The following is a 23,012-nucleotide window of genomic DNA, read 5'->3' on the forward strand; positions in this document are numbered from 1 at the left end:
ACTCTTTTGGTTCAGGTGATATAACAGAGTTATCCACCTCTGAGCATTCCAGGTTTGATAATAAATCAACAGAGGAATTGCTCGACGTGGTTACTTGTGCTGTGGCCAGGCTTAAGATAGACTGGCCACGGCAACAAGAGACCCCCAAACGCTCCAAATTGGAGGATAGATTTTTCTCTGGTGGCCGGGGGAAGGGAATACCTCATCAGTCCCTTCCCTTCTTTAATGACCTCCATGACGAGCTTTCTCGTTCATGGAGGAAACCCTATACTTCCCGCGTTCACGTGCCCTCGACGTCGATATATTAGACTATCGTGGGTGCTGAGGCACGGGGGTATTCGATGATGCCGCCGGTTGAAGAGACACTTGTGGGTGATCTCTCACCGGGCTCGGCATCATCGCTGAAAAGACCTTCCCTCCCCACGAAGACATGCAGGACCACCTCCACACTAGTGGGGAAGGCGTATCAAGCGGCAGGTCAGGCTGTTGCTGCCCTGCACACCATGGCGGTCTTGCAGGCATACCAGGCTGATCTGCTTAAGGTTCCTCGACGAGGAAGCGTTTTCTAAGCTTCGTCGAGCCACGGACCTATCTCTACGCGGGACCAAACAGACAGCCCATGCTATTGGCCGGTCTACGTCTGCTTTGGTCAGCACGTAGAGACACTTGTGGCTCAACCTATCGGGCATCAAGGACAAAGATAAGACCTTTCTCCTTGATGCCCCAATTTCGTCTTCTGGGCTTTTTGGAGACGATATGACTATGGTTATCTCCAGGTTCCAGTAGGCAAAAAGCCATGAGGAAGCGTTTGGACAATTCTTCCCTCGCCGCACTCAGGGGGCGGGGCCATCGGCCACCCAGTCCCACCCCGATCCTATTAGAAGAGAGGCTCAAAAACAGAGCGTGGCGAGTCGTACTCCCCCTCGTAAGGACTGGGGAAAGGCTCGTAGCCCCCGACAGCCTCCAAAGCAAGACCTCAGGGCGGTTATTTCAAAGAGGAAAAAACCCTGAGGGTCTTGCACTCAACCCGGTGGGGGTAGCTCCCCTCGGGACGGGGTGCGTGTTTTATTCACTACGCCCATCCTGGTACCCTTACAAATCCTCTCCTTTCCCGCCGCCTCTGGTGTTTCGGGAAGCAGAGGCTTCTAACTAAAAGTTGTGTGTACCTCTGTTTCCTGCCTTATTCCAGGACTCGGAACACCTGACATCCCCTCAACAGGAAGTTCTGAAATTAGTATCCATCCTAGAAAACCTGGCAGCGTGGAAACTTCTGCCCGGTATTTCTATGTGGGCTCTAAGAACAGTAGAAAGTGGCTACAGAATTTAATTATCTTGCCTTTTTCCACGTTTCAACGTCATTGTCGCCACCTCCGTGAAACCGGATCAGTCATGTCGACTAAAAAACAAAAAAAACAAAAAAACTGCAAATCTCCTGGTTAAAAGGGGCCATAGAACATGTTTCCCTTCCAGAGAGAGAGTCAGGTTATTACACATATACTTCCTGGTTCCCGTGGAGGGTGAGTGATGGCATTTGATCTTAAATATTGAACTACCCAGTCTGGGTGTTCAAGTCCAAGATGCTGCCTATCAAGACGATCGTGTCACATGCCCAACATCACGCTTGGCTGGTCACCATTGGTCTTATGACGCACTTCTTCACTGAGAAGTTCTGCCGCAACACAGGAAGCTCCTGAGGTTCGCTTTCGGCCTAGCCCTCTTAACCCGCACATTCACAAATGCATGATGCAGCGCCGGCTCCTTTGTGACTCCGGAGCATCCGCATTCTGAATTACATAGATGACTAGCTGATCCTAGCACAGTCCCAGCAACTGGCAGTTCAGCACAGGGATACCGTCTTAGCTCATCTAGTTTCTCTGGGGTTGAGGCTCAACACCATGAAAAGCATCCTCTCTCCCACTCAGAACACTGTCCATTGGGTATGGAGTTCGATCACTATGCGGGCACAATTGTCTCCCGCTAGAATCTAGTCCATTCAGTATACCCTGAGCAAAGTCAGGCTAGGTCAACGTTCTACAAGGTCTCATGACAACTGTGTCCTCAGTAATCCCTCTGGACCGTCTGCACATGAGGCCGTTTTTGTTATGGCTCAAAGCCAGGGGATTTCTTCCAAGGGCCAAACCCCCTAGGCCAATAAGGGTTAAGCGCCTCGGGCTTCGTTCTCTTTCTATGTGGTTTAAACACCGGTTTTCTACCTTGGGTCCCACTCTAGGTGTGTCTTGTTGTCGCAGTCTGCTAATGACAGACGCCTCCCTGACGGGCTGGGTAGCGGCCTTAAGTGGTCAGCCAGCTTAAGGGTATAGGAGGGTTGTTGGCTCAGTTGTCACAGTCACTGTGTCGAGTTGGTGGCTGTATTTCTGGCCCTGAAATACTTCCTCCTGAGGCTGCCATGTCTTGGTGCGGGTAGACAATACAGCGGTAGCCTCTTACATAAAACATCAGGGAGATGCACTTTCTTGTCAACTGTATTTCTGACGCGTCGGATTCTCCTTGGGGTCCAGGGCAGCTCCTGTTACTCAGGGCAGCTTATATCCCTGGATGCCCGTATGTGGGAGCAGTTTTTCTGTCCAGATAGAAAATACCAACGGGGGTGTGGAAACTCCACCCTAAGGTAGTAGTTGACCAGAGTTCGCCAGCAAGGGTCTTGCCTCTTACTGATAGCACCGCGCTGGCCAAACAGGGTTTGGTTCGCAGAGTTAATTTCTTTCCTCGGCGGTTCGCCTTGGGCGATTCCGAACAGGAAGGATCTTCTTTCTCAGGCACAGGGGACAATATTTCATCCCTGCCCCGAATTGTGGAACCTTTCATGCTTGGCCCCTAATGGTACCAACTGAGGGACACAGGGCTTTCTCCTGAGATTATCGAGACCATTTTAAGTGCTAGGGCTCCCTCCACTTGGTACTGATCTGGGTAGATTTTACAGGGCAGAGGAGGACCTCTTCGCCTCTATTAATAGCGCAATGTCTCCTCTACTTCTCCCCGAGCTGGACCGAAGGACAATAAAATCTGGACCGAGCTCTGAAGCTTTGTGCTAGTTATCTTACACCTGGCTACGTGATAATGTAAGCATGCGTGTATTTGCTCACGGAGCGGGAATAAAAAGCGTTCAGCGCTAGAGAGAAATATTTCTCTCTAGAGCGGGAATAATGCACATTCAATGCTACTCACTTTATTCCCGCTATAGACATGAGGAGCTGCATAAAGCCTAATTTATTGTACTGTACGTACGAGTTGCAGGTGCAGTTATTTTAACAACAGTAGCGGAGACACCGCTACAGATACTGTCATCTTTCACTTAAACACACTGCAGAAAACAACAATTAAGTAAAGTGAAACTATCTTCATCTGTCTGATATGTGATTCAGCTTGTTCAGCTAAGCCAGGTTTGTGTCAGAAGTTAACCTGCCGCCATAAGACTATAAAAAAAATGTCCATCTAAATTGAGAGGCTGCTCACTGCAGAGCAAATGGGGAGAGGCTGCTCATATGCAGTGAGCACGGCACCACTTGGAAAGATGGGGGACAGTCACAGGCAATTCGACGTAATGGCAGTATGTAAACACTGAACTTTAAAGATAAACTGAACTTTGAGACGTGTGTAAAATGTTTCCTTAGACATATCTCGACATGAATATTAAATGTTAGCTATTTTAGAGTCCCTGAATGTTTAATTGTGCATATGTTATTGTTAGCATCACAAAGCATTTTTACGTTTTATCTCAGCTTATGTTAACACTGTCTATTATCACCGATTCATTTCATATTATTAGCATTAACATGTGGACACCACTTGTTGTCTTTGGCAACATTTAGCAAGTGTGGGCAGTGTGTGTATTATGATAAGTATAGATATAGATTTATATATCTGTATAATTAGTTATTTACTTTTTGCTGATATATGGTGTGTGTCTGTTTAACCCAGACGCGGCGTCAGCCGATTTTGCCGGGGCTTCAGCCCTGAATGTTTTGAGTGTAGCCCCGAATGTATTTTGAAAAGTTGACTGACAAATATGAAACCGGACAATAGCCTATGTAAACCCCCGAAATCATAAGTTGCCTTATTCCATTGTGCTTTAGCTTTGCACATACTGCATACAGCCTGTAAAAAGAGACATGGGTCTTAAAAATAATCTAGCCTATAGAATAAGCTTCTTTGCTGTCGGTAGTCTATGGGCTACTCCGTTTCTTCCTCTCTGTTGAATATGCAGCAGGTAGGGGAGGAGCTGACATCAACTAACGTTACTTAGTGGCGAGTTAACAGCAGTTAGCAGGAAAGACAGCAAAAATGAAGCAAATGAGGCTTTGGGGATTTTTCCGAAAGTCAGTGGGTAAGAATTTAGATTTTTTTTTTGGTCCTTAAAGTCTGTAGATCATCATCTGGCTGGCTTTCACCCACAGTAGTAGGGTGACCATACGTCCTCTTTTTCCCAGACATGTCCTCTTTTTTGGACCTTAAAAATGTGTCTGGCCGGGATTTCTACCTTTGCGAAAATGTCCGGGATTCGGCTGTAGTTGCATTATGATGTGTATCTGGTCTAATACTTTATTTTGAGTGTGCGCATGTTTGCATTGCTGTAACCCCTCTTTGTAAGTCCCGCCTTCTCGCACACCAATTGGTAGATTATAAGAGGCTTGCAGTAACTATTGGCCAAATTCCTGCCTGTCAATCTCAAAGCGCTGTTGTGTTCGGCATTAAACAGTTGCTTGACAGTAGCAGCAAATGACAGCTGAGTGGAAACAATGCCCAAAGAAAAGTGCAAATTTACAGAAAATTTGCACAAAAATTCCCATGCTTTCGTCCAGGTGGAGATCAGTGGGAAGCAGAATGTATGACATATAAAGCTGCACTTATGTGTCAGTTGCTAATAAAGGTGCAAGTGATTTAGAAGCACACATTAGCTCTGCCAAGCATAAAGCGTCAGCAAAAGGTGAAAGTTCACCAGGTAAATTAACTAACTTCTTTTTCTGACCAGGTAAAATTATCAGATTGCTTCATTTTCCATGGCCATTCAAAATAATAGTAATAGTAAATGAATCAAATATCATGGCATCAAATATTTTATTTTAGTACATGGACATTCAAAAGAATGTTGGAAATTGTTACTTATTTATATACATGTTACATGTCATATTATGCTAATTGAGTGTCTTTTTCACTGTATTAAAGTTTGCATTCATTGTAACACTGTTTATCAGGTGTTGTTTTCTCTAAGGATAACCAATAAGCATTAACATAAAATGTATGTGTGACTTGTTTTGTGATATTAGTTTGTAGTAAATATACACTTTGATTTGATTAAATGGTTTTGTAGAGGGTAGGAAAGATGAGCTACAGACTGAGGTGCCAGCAGCAGCAGCTGTGCCAGAATCAGGCATGGAAACTGGTAACAATTAATCAGTCACTTTACTTTAGAGAAAGTTAAAAGTGAAACATTGTTTATCCCAATGCTCCTAATGAAATGATTTTGATAGATGAACATTGAGAATTATATACAGTTCGATGCCATGGTGTGTCAATGAACTTAGACTACAGTAATTCATGTATTGCTTTAACTTAGGATCTTATACATCATTTTGACTATTTATGTCAAAAAATATAAATTATTTATATTAAATAATTTTTTTACCTCACTTTACTCACTATAATATAACTCTTTTGTGATGACTTTATGGTAAAGTACATGAAAATTCAAGAATCATGATAGATCTTAGGGCAATCCCACCGATCTGCTCTTCCCTATACATTTTCTTCAATGGTATTGGTCTAAAATTTGAAATATGTAGAACTTGATGAATTAGTTGTTTGAAGCTGATTTGCAATACGTTATGTGCTGTATCTGTTCTTTTGCATCACAGATGATTCAGGGAGGATGAGTTAGTCGAGGATAGTACTAGAGTGGAAGATTTAGGAACTGTAGAAACAGTCCCAGCCAGAGCAAAACTCAAAGTATACCCTCTCACCAGCTTTGGACTACAGAGAAGTGGTTGCTAGTGTGAAAATAAAATGGTCTGGGCTAAGCCCCGGATGTCCTTCAATGCAGGAAACGTCTCTGTTCATAGCCTAGCACCTTCCTATCTTCTCGATCTTCTTCATAAATATTCTCCTACCTGCACTCTTAGATCGTGTTCGTCTCTCTCTCTCGTGATACCTTCGGATCATCTGACTTCTATGGGGTCCAGATCCTTTAGCAGTGCGGCTCCACGACTTTTACATGTGATATTAGGCTTATTATCTTTTATGTTTTCTTATTGTAAACTTGATTGTGTCTGTAAGCTGTCCTTGAGAGTCTTTAAAGGTGCCTATAAATAAGTCTGGGGATGTTTTTCAGCGGCAGGAACTGGGAGACTAGTCAGGATCGAGGGAAAGATGAATGCAGCAATGTACAGAGACATCCTTGATGAAAACTTGCTCCAGAGCGCACTGGACCTCAGACTGGGGCAAAGGTTCATCTTCCAACAGGACATCGAGCCTAAGCACACAGCCAAGATAACAAAGGAGTGGCTACGGGACAACTCTGTGAATGTCCTTGAGTGGCCCAGCCAGAGTGATTGACTGTGACTTGAACCTGATTGAACATCTCTGAGAGATCTGAAAATGGCTGTGCTCCGACACTCCCCATCCAACCTAATGGAGCTTGAGAGGTCCTGCAAAGAAGAATTAGAGAAACTGCCCAAAAATAGGTGTCCCAAGCTTGTAGCATCATACACAAAAAGACTTGAGGCAGTAATTGGTGCCAAAGTTGCTTCAACAAAGTATTGCGCAAAGGCTGTGAATACATGTACATGTGATTTTTTTCCGTTTTTTATTTTTTATAAATTAGCAAAGATTTCAAACAAACTTCTTTCATGTTGTCATTATGGAGTATTGTTTGTAGAATTTTGAGGGAAACAATAAGGCTGTAACATAACAAAATGTGGAAAAAGTTAAGCGCTATGATAATGCACATTTTTATATGCGATATTAGGCTTTTTATCTTTTATGTTTTCTTATTGTAAACTTGATTGTGTCTGTAAGGTGTCCTTGAGAGTCTTGAAAGGCACCTATAAATAAATTTTATTATTATTTAAGTGGGTTCAAATGTTTGAATTGGTGAACCTGCAGCACTCTGCCTTTGAAAGACTTTCCCCTGATATCATAGAGAAGGAATGTTTGTTTAATGACAGCTAATATTTCTTGGCTTGTGATGTTTTCGTTTCCCAAAGGCCTTACATTCAGAATTGTGTTCTATTACAGAAATCACATCCTGAGGAAAAAGACATCATTGAATAAAGGTGAACTGTGATGCGCACTTGACTCTGCATGGTCTGCTAAAACACACAGTATAATAACAGACACAGCCGGACACTTTCAGTAGTCGAACGGGGGTGATTAGAGAGACTGGTGGGTGACTGTTTCCAAAGGTCTCATCAGAAACACAGTATTGTTCAACTGCAAACAGGCAGAGCACTGCACAACATGACCATAACACATAGCTGCCTGCCCCACTTCACCTTACCCAAATTGCAATGAAATGTATTTTTAAAAAGCACTTTTAGCAATGCAATGATATCAGACAACAGAGTAACACTGTAAAAATCTTTTTAATAATCTTTGTTTTGTTTCCAGTATTAAATATTTAAATTCTCAACATAAACACCCTTCTGAAATTCTGAGATGCTAAGTTTTTAGATTTATGCATACAACAATAATAATAAAAAATTGCCAAGGGATATTTAATATATATTCTCTGAAAGCAAGTTAATATTACTTTTAAAAAAATTATTTTAAAAAAATCGTATTTTTTCCAGTGAACAGATTACTTTTTTTAATTTTTTTAAAGGATGACAAAGATTAACAAATAATTTTTAACTTGACCTTTAGTCTCTAGTTACAGCAATAGTCGTAACTCCCTCTAACTTAAGTAAAATGTTTGATTTCATTTTGTGGATTTACACTGATTAGGGGTTTTCTTTAAAACGAACGAACAAACAATTTCATCCCAGTCAATCATCTACCGCAAAAGGTTACATGAGGGTGCACACCACTAGATGGCAACATATATTCAAGAGCTGTGTCTTTCTAATACTGCATTCTATTAAGGAGTTAGAAACAATATGACTAGTCAAAGCTAAGGTAGTTTTGATGATCGTTCTCTTCTACTAAATTTGTTTCTTGTACAAAACTAAACAAAATTGCCCTTAAATTCAAATGTTTATCCTTGCAGAAAGTGAACCCATATTTAGTTTAGTCTTGGACATATTTTCTTCTACATTGCATACTTTTGTAAATGGGTTTTTAGGATAAGCTCACATAATGCAACCAAACCATTTTGACATCTACTAAATTAGCTTCTACCAAGTGACAGGTGAATATGTGTCAAAATACCATAGACTTTGGATTGGAAGCACAGCCTTCAGCATCAACAACAAAACATATTTGAATCTTTTTCTCCTCCCTTTTGATAATTGATAAGACAATTCGTTGTACTATACTAACTATGCATGATTATATGGTTAGTTGTATTTTATTATTTGTTTATTATGGGAATGATACATTTCTTGGATATACTACTAAACCATAAAAATATTGAACGCACCAAAGATGATGAAATAAGAGCTGTTGTCCACCAGGGGGAGCCTCAGAACATTTCTCTAGAGTTTCCATTCTGGAATCAAATTGTGTGTCAGTACCCATCATTTGCATTAATTAGAGTCTATTCATGGCTTTGGAACCCTTTAAGATAAAATTTGCATGTCATTTTCATATTTTACAGAGGAACATCTTTCCATTGTTCCGGCAACGGTAGTGTTCTGCATATCCCATCATGGTGTGAGAAGAGAATTACCATCCAAACACAGATGGCATCCGCTTGTTTTGAACTATAAAGCAATACTATTTATTAACTATAAAGTTGGTTTTATTTTGGCTTAATTAATAGCGGGAAACCTTGCCAATGTTGCATTATGTTCATACAGCCCTTTACACTGGACTAATGCAACAGTATCGGCAATATTGAATACATCAAATAGTTTATTTAGATATTGAAATTCTTATGTAAATCTATTGCACTTACTTTAAGCTGCCTTTCCATTGTGATATAATTATTTTCTACATTTTAGTAGTATCCAATTTTACTATTTTTAGAGCTGTATACTGAACTTTTATTCTGTATACAGTGCTATGCAAACTTACTTTGCATGACATCCACCATATTTGCAATGCTGTATTTATTTCCCCAAGATGTAACTGTGTTTTGGTCTATTATCATAACCACAGACTGTCATCTGTTCTCTTTTGACCTTACATACAGTATATATGTAGCGAGACTGGAGATAGTTATCTCCATAACTAGGTTTTGAGTCAAACATCCAATTACACAAATGCTTGTTTTCTCTAGAAGTTGTTTTATATCACCTACCTACTGTAATTTTGTATCACCTATCTACAATTTTTGTTTCATGAAATCTTTTGTGTTTAAGTAATTGTTTTACTGTTTACATTTAGCAGAAAAGACATTACACAGCCTATAATACATTATAAACATGGATATGTTCAATGTTGATATCTACAAATGTAATCCATTAAAAATGACTTCTTTACATTTGTAATCAGATTTATTTACTGACTACTTAATTGAAAAAGTAATCACATTACAAATTACTTTTAAGTTACTTTCTAACAAACTTTTTTAAGATGCACTACGACTGCGTGCAATGTCTCATCCAATTGTTTTGGGAGTGCTAATTCTAAGAGCCATTTTCGTGCCACCGAAAAGGGCAAGTAGACAAAGACATTTCAAAAGCACTTCTGTTTGCAGCGCAAACTCCAAACTTAGTTCCTGCTCTTGCAGTTTGGAGATTCCATCAGCAGGTACTAATAAAGTTGTCCAAACTCAACATCAAGTTATGTCCAAGACATTCACTCTTGTAGCCGTTTTATTAAACAAATATTTATGAGCTATATTTAGATAATGGATAATTTTTCAATTATTATTTTAATGTTTACATTTACCGTTGTATTTATGATCTGTGTGTGTGTGTGCGCTTAGCTCACAGGGTGATGAGATGCGCCAAGTGCACCAGTGCAGTAGTTTGAGGATAGCTGTATGCATGCTTCCCGCTTGCTTGCTAACCTCTCGCTTACAGCCTGCTGACAAGGGATAGCCAACGGCAGCAGGCTGTAAGCGAGTGGTTAGCAAGAGGTTAGCAGGTAAGCAGCCTTGTGCATAAGTGCACAAGTTTCCCCCTGCCAGGACACAGCCTCTCCTTCACCAAGACTCCTGCCTCTCCGAGGCCACACACGGTAACTGGGTGCTTTGCGGCCCCAGGCTATCGTTGATGGGGGATCTCGGAGCTGGAGTGGTCCCCAGAGGTTGTTCATGGCCATGGCCTACCTTGTGGGTAAGTGTATTGAGACAAAGGCTGGGGGAGCTCACCCTGAGAGAAAAGCAGTGTGTTGGCAGCACACGTACTCCGGCAGCCTACTGCAGCCATGTTGGGGGACTGGTCATCCTGTGTTTCCCCTTTGCCACCGGGATTTATCTCATCATGTCGAAGATAGTGCTTACTGGGGACTGTGCACCCCCTGTGACACTCTAAAAAAACCTCTTTGCATAGGTTTCCACCTCTTACCATGGTGTACAATATCTGACCTTACATTAATTTGAAGTCTGGCAGTGATGGGGTGCCTGGCGACTGGAGTAGGGAAGAATGGCCTGGGAGCTCCTAGTTAGAACCCTGCACGTCAGCAGCATGGGATATATGGTTGCTAGCAACTGCTTTCGACAGATCCCCGTGCAACTGAGGAGCCCTACTGCTCACTCCCATCAGGGGAAGGGCCTAGAAAAAGGTGGCCTAAAAATTACAGGGACTTCCACCCTGCGGTCAAAATAAGAAAAGGATCCCCTTCAAATTGGCAACATGGAATGTCAGGACTTTCCTCTGCCGCTAACCGTTCCATTTGGCGGCAGATCTGCCACAATTGAGCAGCTGGAATAAGAGTGGAACAAGAACAAACAGCAAAAAAGACTAAGGAGACACACAGCCATGCCTGCCCCCACCAACCCAGACTTTGCATGCCCAACATGCAATAACATTTGTGGATCTAGGATTGGACTCTACAGCCATCAAAGAACAATTTGTTAATGAGGAGGAGCGTCATCATCGGATACGATGGACTACTATAAGCAGCAAGCAAGCATTTATGATCTAATTTGTATTTGTATTTTCCCACCTGTTGTCTTATGGTGCTTTTCCACTGCTTGGTACAACTTAACTCGACTCTACTCGCTTTTTTAGCGTTTTCCACTGTGGATAGTGCCTGGTATCTAGTATTTTTTTTAGTATCACCACAGTCGAGGTTTCAAGCGAGCCGAGCCGATACTAAATGTGATGTCAAAACCCTGCAGATCACTGATTGGATAGAGAGAATAGTCACTACCAGCGTCACTGGATTTGCGACATGGAATCAACCCTCTAGATTTATAGTTAGCTACAGCGATAGCAGAATCATTTGTTCACATGACTTTCAAATTGTGAAAAGAAATGGCTGTGCCCAAAACCACGCCATGGTCAATAAACTATGTGCAGACGTTCCTCTTGTTAGCGTCAAACTAAACGAAAGAAAAAGTCTTTCAGGAAGTGTCTCAGCTGTTGGCCGCATTTGGCTACCACCGGACCTAACAACAGTGTAGGGAAAAGTAAAAAAAAAACTAAACGTAAAAGTGACTACAGAAACATCAAGGAAAAGTGGAAGTGGTTCGACCAAATGGACGCTATACTCTGCTTGAAAGCACTTTATTTATTTGACCAGCTACTGGAAGTTTGCTTCTAAAACAATTAAACAATTTAACTGTTACACTTGTGTAAAATCACCATGCAACAACTGCTTTATGCAGCACAATGAGCTAGTAGCTAACAGCTAGCGATCATGTTATTGTTTATTGTTTTGTCTCGCGTTTAAGATGATGTCACGGCAGTAGAGATGGCGCAACTATGACGATCAGCCTATAATCCCACCCACGTTGAGGCGGCACTAAACTGCAGTGGAATATCAAGCTCAGAAATGTAAAGCCTGTGGAGACGAGTCGAACCGTAACGTTCTGTGGAAATGTGCCATAGATTGTTTTTAAGTCAGCAAAAGTAGCTGGTGTAAGAAGTTAGACAATGCAAAATGTTTGGATTTGGTATGATTTTTTATATCTCTTTGTTACTTTGATTATATTTTAGAAATAGTTTTGGTTTAATTTGTTTGTGTTTCAATAAATGATATATATTGTTTCTATCAAATCAACCGGTAGAACTGAAGTGTGTTCCGATACAATTACTGTTATTATTAGCCATGATATGTGTGTCAGTAGATGAAAATTATTAATTATACTTATATTCTCTATAATATCCAGATGAGAACCACATTTTCCATGCGTTTAAAAGGAGCGTTCCACTGTCATAGAAATATGTCTGACATTCAGCAGGGATGCAGTTAATGTACAAAAGTCCATATTTCTATTCTTCTAATTCATTATACACATTCCATATACAAAACCAACTTCTTATGAATGTGCTGTCTTTGTTTATATTGCTCAGGCTTGACAGGGAATGGACTATATATTAAGACGCAGACTGTACCAATGAAGAATTGCACTTGACCCAGCCATTAGTGTTTTGTGTTTGAAATTTTGCCAAACCAACTTGCACATGCTTATAGGCCAATAATTGACCAAATTAAAACCATTTGCATATTTGAATTTGCAATATGGCCTTACTAAACTTAAACACATTAAAACTGTGTTTTAAAATGTAGTATTCATTCAATGCTTCAGTTAGCACTGTATTAGCAAGCAGTGTTCTATAGTGGTCTGGATGGCATTATACATGATCTATTATACCACTGTAATACAGAATTTAAAAGGGGGGTTTGTTCTTTTGGTTAAAACTTTTTATTTTTCCATTATGGGGTTGACGTTTCCAAGGAATTGGCCAGCATATGCATAGTATGAATTTTATAATTTTCCATTTCTGTTTTAATGTTCTGTAGTAAACTCCAAAAACAGAAGTGCAAAATAACCTTTTTTTTTCATATCAATCATAATGTTATCATATTTAGTTATTTTTTAAATATTTTGTTATTTTTATCTTCTATTTGAATCTCTTAAAAAAAAAAAATCCTGTCGTGTTCAACAGATTCCAATTATTTACTGAAAACCGAGAAACATCCAAGGCACAGACGTAGTATGAATTAAAAGCGATTAAAAAATGGCTCATTGAAGTAGATGTTTTAATCTATTACCACCTCTTATTGAACATGGGATAGATTCTATTCCTGTCAATCGAAGGGAGCTATCACTGCAATGACCAGCTTCCTTTGGTACACCTTTGCCTTTGAGTGTACCAAATTGGAAGTACGAATGGCATATTTGTGTTCGGCCACTCTCATTTTGAGCTTCCTTTTTGTTCGACCAATGTAAAAATGGTCACATTCACACTCCAATTTATAGACAACATAGGAAGAATTACAACTGACTTGAATTTTGTTTGAGAAAACATCAGTAAAAGTTTTTGTTTTAACAATGTTACTGCAGTGATTGCAATCCCCACAACTATGATTGAGGGCCTTGACCATGTTCTCTTTTCAGGCGCAGGGAGATAGCTACGAACATCTTTATCACTAATAGTAGGTGCACGTCTGTGTGATTTTTACTGTTGTTTCTGTCAGGGTTATGGTTAGGGGATAGAAATTTTCGTTAGATCTGTATAAAATCCATAAATGCATGGAATTCTATGGAGAGTACACACAATGATACAAAAACATGGTATGTGATTGTGTGTGTGTGTGTGTGTGTGTGTGTGTGTGTGTGCGTGCGTGTGTCAGAGCAAGTGTGCATGCGCGCGCGTGTGTGTGTATGTGAGAGAGTGTGTGTGTGTGTATGTGAGAGAGAGAGCGAGTGTGTTTGTGTGTGTGTGTGTGTGTGTGTGTGTGTGTGTGTGTGTGTGTGTGTGTGTGTGTGTGAGTGCGTGCGTGTGTGGGGGGGGATTTTTGTTGTTGTTTCTGTTATTTTAAGTGTACTATCTGTTGGTTATTTTTACTTCATCTGAATATTTGGCATTCTTACAGCTAGTTTGTGAGTGTTACGTCCAGTGACATAATGTTATTTATACATGTTGCAGTGTTGTTCTTTTTGTTTCTCTCCCTGTTTTGTTCTCTCCCTCTCTCTTTTTCCTGTCTCCACTTTCCACAGGATTGGACCAGCCTGGATTGATCTCCACCTGTGATTGGTGTGGCCCAAGAGACAGAAGTATATAGGAGGAGAGCTGTTTTATTTGTGATTCCCTTTTGATACTATTGCTTGTTACTTGACTGTGTGACTGTTAGAAATAACATTGTGATTTTTGTGTTGATAGTTGATCAACATTATTTATTATTGTATATATTTGTGGAAAGATTTAAAATGGCCAGTTCACCTGTTGGAAGCTGTAGGGGGAGGGTGCCATTTTCTTTTATATCCCCTTTATCTCTTGTTTAGAATTAGTCAGGGAGTAAAGGTGTTTATTGTATTTTATTTACAATTTATGTATTTTAAAATACTCTTATTGTATTTTATTTAGTTATTTTTTTGTTTGTTTATGCTCACCCCTGAAGTTGTTGCTTCCACTGTGATGTTTTTAAATTAAATTGTAAAAAGACATTTACTTTGTGTTCCAGTTTTATGTTGCGGCCTCACCATAGACAGAGTCGTAACAGTGAGCAACACTTGTTGATCAGCTGTTGATGTTTTCACTGATGGCCAAAACTTTGTTATGGGGAATTGTACCCTGATGAAGGCTTTCTTAGGTGAAATGCGTTTCCTGTTTTAGATGTTGTAGCCTGGTTAAATAAGAGCTTTTTAATTCATACCACACGAGTGCCTTGGATTTTTCTCTTTTTTCAATACATTTTGTTACCCCTTTTTCCAATGAGTAACAGTGGCTATACTTTTTTGATACCTTTGTAGCGCACCTTTTTTTTTTTTTTTTTACTTATGCTTTTGAGAAAATTATTTATTGTTAGAACAGTGAAAAAGCTTTTGTACCTCTTTGTACATTTTTAAAGCATAATTCCAAAGTAAAATTGGATGAAAAAATAAGGTAAGTGGCAAAAAATCATTATCGGCATACATTATAGTTTTCGGTATCAGCCAAAAATGTAATATCGGTGCTTCCAATATATATATATATATATATATATATATATATATATATATATATATATATTTCCTTTTTGATCATTGTCTCAGGGCAATGCACCAAACATTTCTCCCTTACAATGACTCATTAAGGGATGTATGCTCTTTAGCTGTCACAGTACCACAAAAATACTAAATGTGTAATCCATGTAATGTCTTACTCCCTTTCAGGCAGATTTCGATCGTCATAGTTTACTACTGTATGTTTGTTTTACACTGTATGACTTAACAATATTTGTTTGCCTTGTACTTTTGTGCCATTGCCTGAAATAAATGAATAAAAAAAAAATAAAAAAAATGTACAGTACTTAAAAGTAATGACCTTAATTTAAAGTCACCAACTGTAATCTGATTACTAGCATTTATATTGTAATGTTTTACTCTACTTTTTAACTATTTGAATACCTTTGAAAGTAATTAGATTTAGTAACTAATTACTTTGTAATCAGATTACACCCAGCACTGAATATGTTGTGGCTTTTTAACTTTAGTGATTAATATATTTTTTTTAAGTATTCATCAATACCAATCAGTGTTAATTTTCAGCAGGTTCCTATTGTAACATCTTGCCCAGTGTGACAATATGCCCTGCTTTAGGGGTCAACATGGGTTAAATTAAATGTTGTTGTTTTTTTCTGCACAGTAATAGTGGAAATGTTCAGTAAAAAATAGACCTAACCTAAAATATTCACTGGTGTAAAATGTGTATGTATCAAGTTTTCTAATGCCATTGAACAAAGTAACTATAACACCATGTTGCTTTGTATTATGTTTTTGAACACATTAGTAACATCTAAAGACATTGCTTCAACAAAAATGGTAAGAACAAATTGCATTTTGACCTCATCACATGTTGTAAATGTGAATAAAAGTAGCTGGAGTGAGTGATTGTGTATTATGCTGCCTTTAATGTTGAATGATTGCATTAGCTTGATGAAATGATGTAGCGAGGATATGTGAAGCTGACCTGAGATCAGAAGGTTGAGTGTGGCGTGTCACTTCCTGTAAGCGCAGAGAGAGGCAGTGCTGAGTTAAAGACACACACACACTCACACACACACACACAAACAAAACAGCAACATAGCGAGAGGAAAGGGACGCAGACAGACACACAGTATCCGAGCTTCAGCTGCGCTCCACGGTGTATTGTCATACATTGATTATGAATAAATCGGAAGGATCGGACTGAATCTGTCGCTCGGGTTTGTCAAGGGTCAAAACGAAACCTTTTTTGTTTCGTGGCGCACGGATTTATCGCCCCATTTATCAGCCGGATACATTTCAAGTGATCATTACGGGAGATATTTGAGCGATTATTGTTTAGCTTGTGTTTGAAGAGAGAGAGAGGCCGTTAAAGATGGGCTGTTTGGGCAACAGCAAGACAGAAGACCAGCGCATCGACGAGAAGGCGCAGCGAGAGGCGAATAAAAAGATCGAGAAACAGTTACAGAAAGAAAGACAGGCGTATAAAGCCACACATCGTCTGCTCTTATTAGGTAAAACAGGAACGATACGTGTCTGTATGTGTCAGCATCATCCGATCAGAAATGTGGTTATGTGGTGTTCATCAAAGATGCATGGATAATTTATCATGGCCCTGGATCTGCTTGTATTAATGCATCATGTCTTGTTTTATATATATATATATAATTTTTAAAGGCGCTGGAGAATCCGGAAAGAGCACTATAGTCAAACAGATGCGAATCCTGCACGTCAACGGCTTTAACGCAGAGTGAGTGGGTGTATTTATATGTGATTATCAATTGTGTGTTTATCATATGCTGCATGCAAATATGTTGAAGATGTTCAAATGTTGACGGCTGCATTGGTGGTCAGATGTACTCCTCTGCGTCCAGTGGGTTTCACGGGCTGTGTCGCTAAATCTAGAGAGCTGCCCACCTAGACAGCATTGTTGGGCCTCATGTCGGCCTGTCTATCTAGATAGCATTGTGGGGTAGCATGGCGAATGCAGCTGTTTTTGGCAACTTTCGAGCTGCCTTCTCTAGACAGCGTTTTTGGGCCTAATTTTGGACTGCCTAATTTGACGTCGTCTTTGGACATCATCAACGTGTACAGCGTTTTGTGCCTCCCTACCTAGACAGCATTTTGGGCCTCATTTCGGCCTGCCTACCTAGAGAGCATAGTGCATGCTGCAGTTTTGGGCATCATTTTCGGGCTGTCTACTTAGACAGCTTTTTTTGCCTTTATGGGTGTGTGCATTGTTTTAGGGCTCCCTAAATATCATTTTTGAGTATCAAACTGTAGGCGCACAAAGTATTTTGGAGCTGCATAGCTAGAAATTGTTTTTCGGTATCATAGCCATGTTTAGGCGTTATTTCCTGCTGGCTATCTTCACAGATTTGTTTTTGTGTTAAACCCAAAATCATGTTGTCTAAGTAGGCAGCTCTCTAGATTTTAAGACACAATCCTATATGATTAGAGGCAGGGAAGAGGCCCAAAATACATGTAATAAAAATAACATGATTAATAACTGATGTACAGCTCAATTATTAAGACACCATGAGAGCAGATAGGTGAGAATAGGATACATTTTAGGGTTGAATATGTTACAGCTGTTTCAGGATTTATTGCACTGATTTACATGATTTATGTGTGTTGTGTAAAGATGCACCACTTCTGCAATAACTTGGCTTGGCTATACTGTAATATTTTAACTTTTAACTAAAACACACAGGATTTTTTTGTTTGTTATTATAATGTATCAAATAGAACTAAACTCAAGCGCAAAGTATCGTTATTTCCTCTCATGGCAGATGAAGCTGTTAGATAATAACTGGATTGATTATGTATCGGAGTGCAGTGCTGTAATTTCCATGTTCAGAATGGCCAGAACAGAAATAAGGTCACACTGTGTTCAAAAATGTTGTTGTGTAGAGGCATATGACTGCCTATAATCACAATTGGGCCTTTGATGAAACTTACCTTTGAGTAATATTACAGTCACTTTCATTATTTATAAAGAATTATAATAATGGCACTCCTAGTATTGGGATTATGTTATTAATTGTTTCATGAGATTTATTTTCTGTTCGTCTTGTTCTGCTAGAGAAAAGAAGCAGAAAATCTTGGATATCCGAAAAAATGTGAAGGATGCCATTGTGGTAAGTATTTTTTGTAAATGGGTAGTTGACAAATAACATATCCATGCATGTTCAAGTTTTAGGTAAAACTTTACATATATGTTTAAGGGATAGTTAGTGGGTCTCATCCACAACCTAGTTAGCTTCCTCCGGATGTGGTATTTTAAAGCATCATAGGCGCACGCTCCTGATGCAAAGGAAATTCAAAAAGGTTCTTACCTTAATTTTGCTGCCTTATAAGATTTTTGACAAATTGAAGAAGTTTTGGCAAAATTCTAAGGAAGCATCGTATCTAAACACTCATACTTGGTATCGGTGCCATCATTTCATACTTTGAGTACATTTACATAATGACTTGGTTGCACATGCTGTGCATTGCGCTTCTAAGACCAGTTAAAAAAATTATCATAAACATTTTGATTTCATTTTGAAATCTTCTGATTTCTGTTTAGTCATCGAATTTTTGTAATTTATTTGCACATGAAGAAATTGATAATATATTAGGAAGAAAGAAATAACAGTACACAGTAGTCTAGGAACCATGGATAGCATGTGTGCATTAGTAATTGATTTTTCTCTTACTCGATCAAGCTAATTGTACATACAGAGCATAGTGAATAAATAGCACACATGAAGCACTTTTAATTTGAAGTTGCACCTAAGCACACACGTGGATCCAGCGCGACCAGCAATCTACTGACAGTTTAAGTGGCCTGGATTACCTGTTTCGATTGTCATGGACAGACCGTCGTGATTTGTGAATCAGAGAACATTTTGATCCTGAAGTTTTGATTCTGGCTGATAGAATACGTGCTTCAGAGGAAAATATTATATGAGCGCTCGACGGAATGAACAGGCTGGATTTTTGTAAGGTTAATGAATTACAGCTGTTTAAATGAGACATTTGCAATTTTGCAGATAGTATATGATAGAAGTATGATGTTAGCCTTTTTATTATTAGACAAGATAGTTAAAAGTTACAGGGAACTGTTGAGGAGAGAGAGGGAGAGTGAAACCCGCGAGCACTTTAACATTATGTCCTCAGACACGTCCTTATGCAGATCTGATATGTGGACCATTTAAATGGCACTTTGTTGCTCACCAGTCTATTATTGTAACTCGATGGCACGTAACAAAAAAAGAACTGTGATTGGTCGTTTACATGTTTCAAATGGTTCACATGCATGCAGGCAATTTCCTGCACCCTTGCGGCCTTATAAAACAAATCGGCTTAATGGGAAAACGTATCTGACGAGAATAAAAAAATTATAAATATTATTCTGCCTCTGCGATATATTGGTCGACCACTACCCAACAACATCACAGGATAAAGTAATCAAAGGAACGCCAAACTCTGTCAGGCACAACCCAAAACAATCAATCAATACTAAGGCCATATTGCCAACTCCATGAATGCCCTTAATAATATGCATAAAACCTCACAGTTAAGCGATGAATAATATATAATTTGTGTTAGCTGAGTTTAGTTGTGTTTTTTTATTACGAAAAATGACATTATTGACCATGACAAGATATAAAATACTAATTGAATGGCATACGTATACAATACAAAACAACTACTGGTATTGATACTCAGTATCGACCAATACCTAAAACTAGGGAATTTGTAATTGTATTGGTCTTCAAAAACTGGTATCGGTGCATTTATAATATGAAGTCATGAAAACTGCATGTATACTGAGCAAAGAAGTTTCTTTTTTAAGGACACAGCTGAAACTGCTTGTCATGTAATGTCAACTGACCACATAAAAATTGCACTCGATTAAAAGTGTATTTTGTGGAAGTACATTAAATACAAATGTCTTTAATACAAAAAAGCATGTTGACTTGCACTAATTGAAAAAAAAAAAAAAAGCATTACATTGATAGTGCTTCAATTTAACACGGTTATACTGTATACAGTTGAAGTCAGATGTTTACATACACCTTATCCAAATACATATAATCTTAGTTTTTCACAATTCCTGACATTTAGTCGTTGAAATCATTTCATGTCTTAGGTCAGTTAGGATCACTACTTTATTTTAAGAATGTGAAATGTCAGAATAAAAGTAGAGAGAATTATTTATTTCAGCTTTTATTACTTTCATCACATTCCCAGTGGGTCAGAAGTTTACATACACTTTGTTAGTATTTTGTAGCATTGCCTTAAATTGTTTAACTTGGGTCAAACATTTTGGGTAGCCTTCCACAGGCTTCTCACAATAAGTTGCTGGAATTTTGACCCATTCCTCCAGACAGAACTTGTGGTCAGGTGTTTGTGATGGCCACTCCAATACCTTGACTTTGTTGTCCTTAAGCCATTTTGCCACAACTTTGGAGGTATGCTTGGGGTCATTTTCCATTTGGAAGGCCCATTTGTGACCAAGCTTTAACTTCCAGGCTGATGTCTTGAGATTTTGCTTCAATATATCCACAAATTGTTCTTTCCTCACAATGCCATCTATTTTGTGAAGTGCAGCAGTCCCTCCTGCCGCAAAGCACCCCCGCAACATGATGCTGTCACCCCCATGCTTCATGGTTGGGATGATGTTCTTCGGCTTGCAAGCCTCACCCTTTTTCCTCTAAACATAACGATGGTCATTATGGCCATACAGTTCAATTTTTGTTTCATCAGACCTGAGGACACTTCTCCAAAAAGTAAGAGATTTTTCCCCATGTGCACTTGCAAACTTGGCTGTTTTGGAGCAGTGGCTTCTTCCTTGCTTAGCAGCCTGTCTTGTTATGGCGATATAGGACTCATTTTACTGTGGATATAGATACTTGTCTACCTGTTTCCTCCAGCCTCTTCACAAGGTCCTTTGCTGTTGTTCTGAGATATGATGCTGCCGCCCCCATGCTTCACGGTTGGGATGATGTTCTTCGTCTTGCAAGCCTCACCCTTTTTCCTTTAAACATAACGATGGTCGTTATGGCCAAACAGTTAAATATTTGTTTCATCAGACCTGAGGACACTTCTCCAAAAAGTAAGATCATTTGCCCACGCGCACTTGCAAACTTGGCTGTTTTGGAGCAATGGCTTCTTCCTTGCTTAGCAGCCTGTCAGGTTATGGCGATATAGGACTAATTTTACTGTGGATATAGATACTTGTCTACCTGTTTCCTCCAGCCTCTTCACAAGGTCCTTTGCTGTTGTTCTGGGACTGATTTGCACTTTTCGCCCGAAACTTTGTTTATCTCTAGGAGCGGTATGATAGCTTTGTGGTCCCATGGTGTTTATACTTGCATACTATTTTATGTACAGATGAACGTGGTACATTCAGGCATTTGGAAATTGCTCCCAAGTATGAACTAGACTTGTGGAGGTCCAAAAAAAATTTCTGAAGTCTTGGCTGATTTCTTTTGATTTTCCCATGATGTCAAGCAAAGAGGTACTGAGTTTGAAGGTAGGCCTTAAAATACATCCACAGGTACACCTCCAGTTCAGTACACTTCCTATCAGAAGCTAATTGTCTAAAGGCTTGACATTATTTTCTGGAAACTTCCAAGCTGCTTAAAGGCACAGTTAACTTGGTGTGTGTTTACTTCTGACCAACAGGAATTGTGATATAGTCAATTAAAAGTGAAATAACCTGTCTTTAAACAATTGTTGGAAAAAGTACTCGTGTTATGCTCAAAGCAGATGTCCTTAACAGCTTGCCAAAACTATAGTTTGCTAATATGAACTCTTTGGAGTGGTTAAAAAATTAGTTTTAATGACTTCAACCTTAGTGTATGTAAACTTATGGCTTTACAAATTTGCCTTTAAAATTTCAGTGGTTCAAATTTGATTGGAAATTCAACCTTGCACATTAGGGCAATTGAACTGCACTTTGGAAGGTGAATATTTATTATTTAAAATGATTGAGGAATTTTTGTGTGAAAAGTTTTCAATTTAAATATTTACAGCTTAAACATACAACCATGTTAAATTGCAATGTGCATTTTTATTTTCATTTTTTCAATATGAATTTCGTTAATATACTTCTGTAGTCGTTTCACCCTATGATATTGTCTCTGTAGCTGATTTAGCTGATGTGTTGCTCAATCTTTTATTTTTTTCAGACGATAATATCTGCTATGAGCACTTTAACACCACCTGTGTCACTTGCCAACCCAGATAACCTGCCCAGAGCAGAGTACATCAAGAGTATAGCTCCACTCTCAGACTTTGACTATACAGAGGTAAGACATTGCGTCTCATTCTAGTACTGTGCTGAGCGGAAGAGATGAGAAGTTGATGGAGAGCTGGACCAGTGTATGTTGGTTCTTCTGTTGATTTGGTGGCAGTTCAAGTGTTGTTTCTACATAGTGGTTGAAGTGATACATGACTTACACTTTAGACAGAGTAACGTAACTTAAACGTGTCCTGCATGATGCATTCACTGTATTAACTGAAAACCTTTGACATCACAGACTCTTAGGTGGTTTTCTTACTGGGCATGTTTGCTGCAGTCTGAATCAGTGTGTGATTGGTCCCAGTGCCCCCAGCAGTGTTGGTCCTGTTTCAGACTTGCATAGGATTCTTTCAAACCCTGGTGCTTTTCCGTCATCAACTTTCGTCATCACAAACGTGCACATGATGAAGAACAAAACATAGAATGGATCATAATGGCACCTCACCTCTTCTATATACCACAACGTTCCCCTGCCACTCTTAGTGTGTGTGTATGTGTGTTTTTGAAACTGACGAT

General features: G+C 39.3%; 1 protein-coding gene across 2 annotated transcripts in view; it reads left to right on the top strand.

Moving 5' to 3' along the window:
- The first annotated feature begins 16,254 nt into the window (after nucleotides 1–16,254).
- Nucleotides 16,255–23,012, top strand: part of LOC127634678 (guanine nucleotide-binding protein G(olf) subunit alpha-like) — a 149,997-nt gene continuing 143,239 nt past the window's right edge. For both annotated transcript variants that reach the window (XM_052114321.1, XM_052114322.1), the window contains exons 1-4: nucleotides 16,255–16,713; nucleotides 16,877–16,949; nucleotides 18,285–18,339; nucleotides 22,384–22,503. In XM_052114321.1, the coding sequence (XP_051970281.1) occupies nucleotides 16,575–16,713; nucleotides 16,877–16,949; nucleotides 18,285–18,339; nucleotides 22,384–22,503 (387 nt within the window). In that variant the 5' untranslated portion in view covers nucleotides 16,255–16,574. The remainder of the gene's footprint in view (nucleotides 16,714–16,876; nucleotides 16,950–18,284; nucleotides 18,340–22,383; nucleotides 22,504–23,012) is intronic.

The sequence above is a fragment of the Xyrauchen texanus genome, chromosome 41 (genome assembly GCF_025860055.1).
Source record: "Xyrauchen texanus isolate HMW12.3.18 chromosome 41, RBS_HiC_50CHRs, whole genome shotgun sequence".
NCBI classification, from domain to species: domain Eukaryota; kingdom Metazoa; phylum Chordata; class Actinopteri; order Cypriniformes; family Catostomidae; genus Xyrauchen; species Xyrauchen texanus.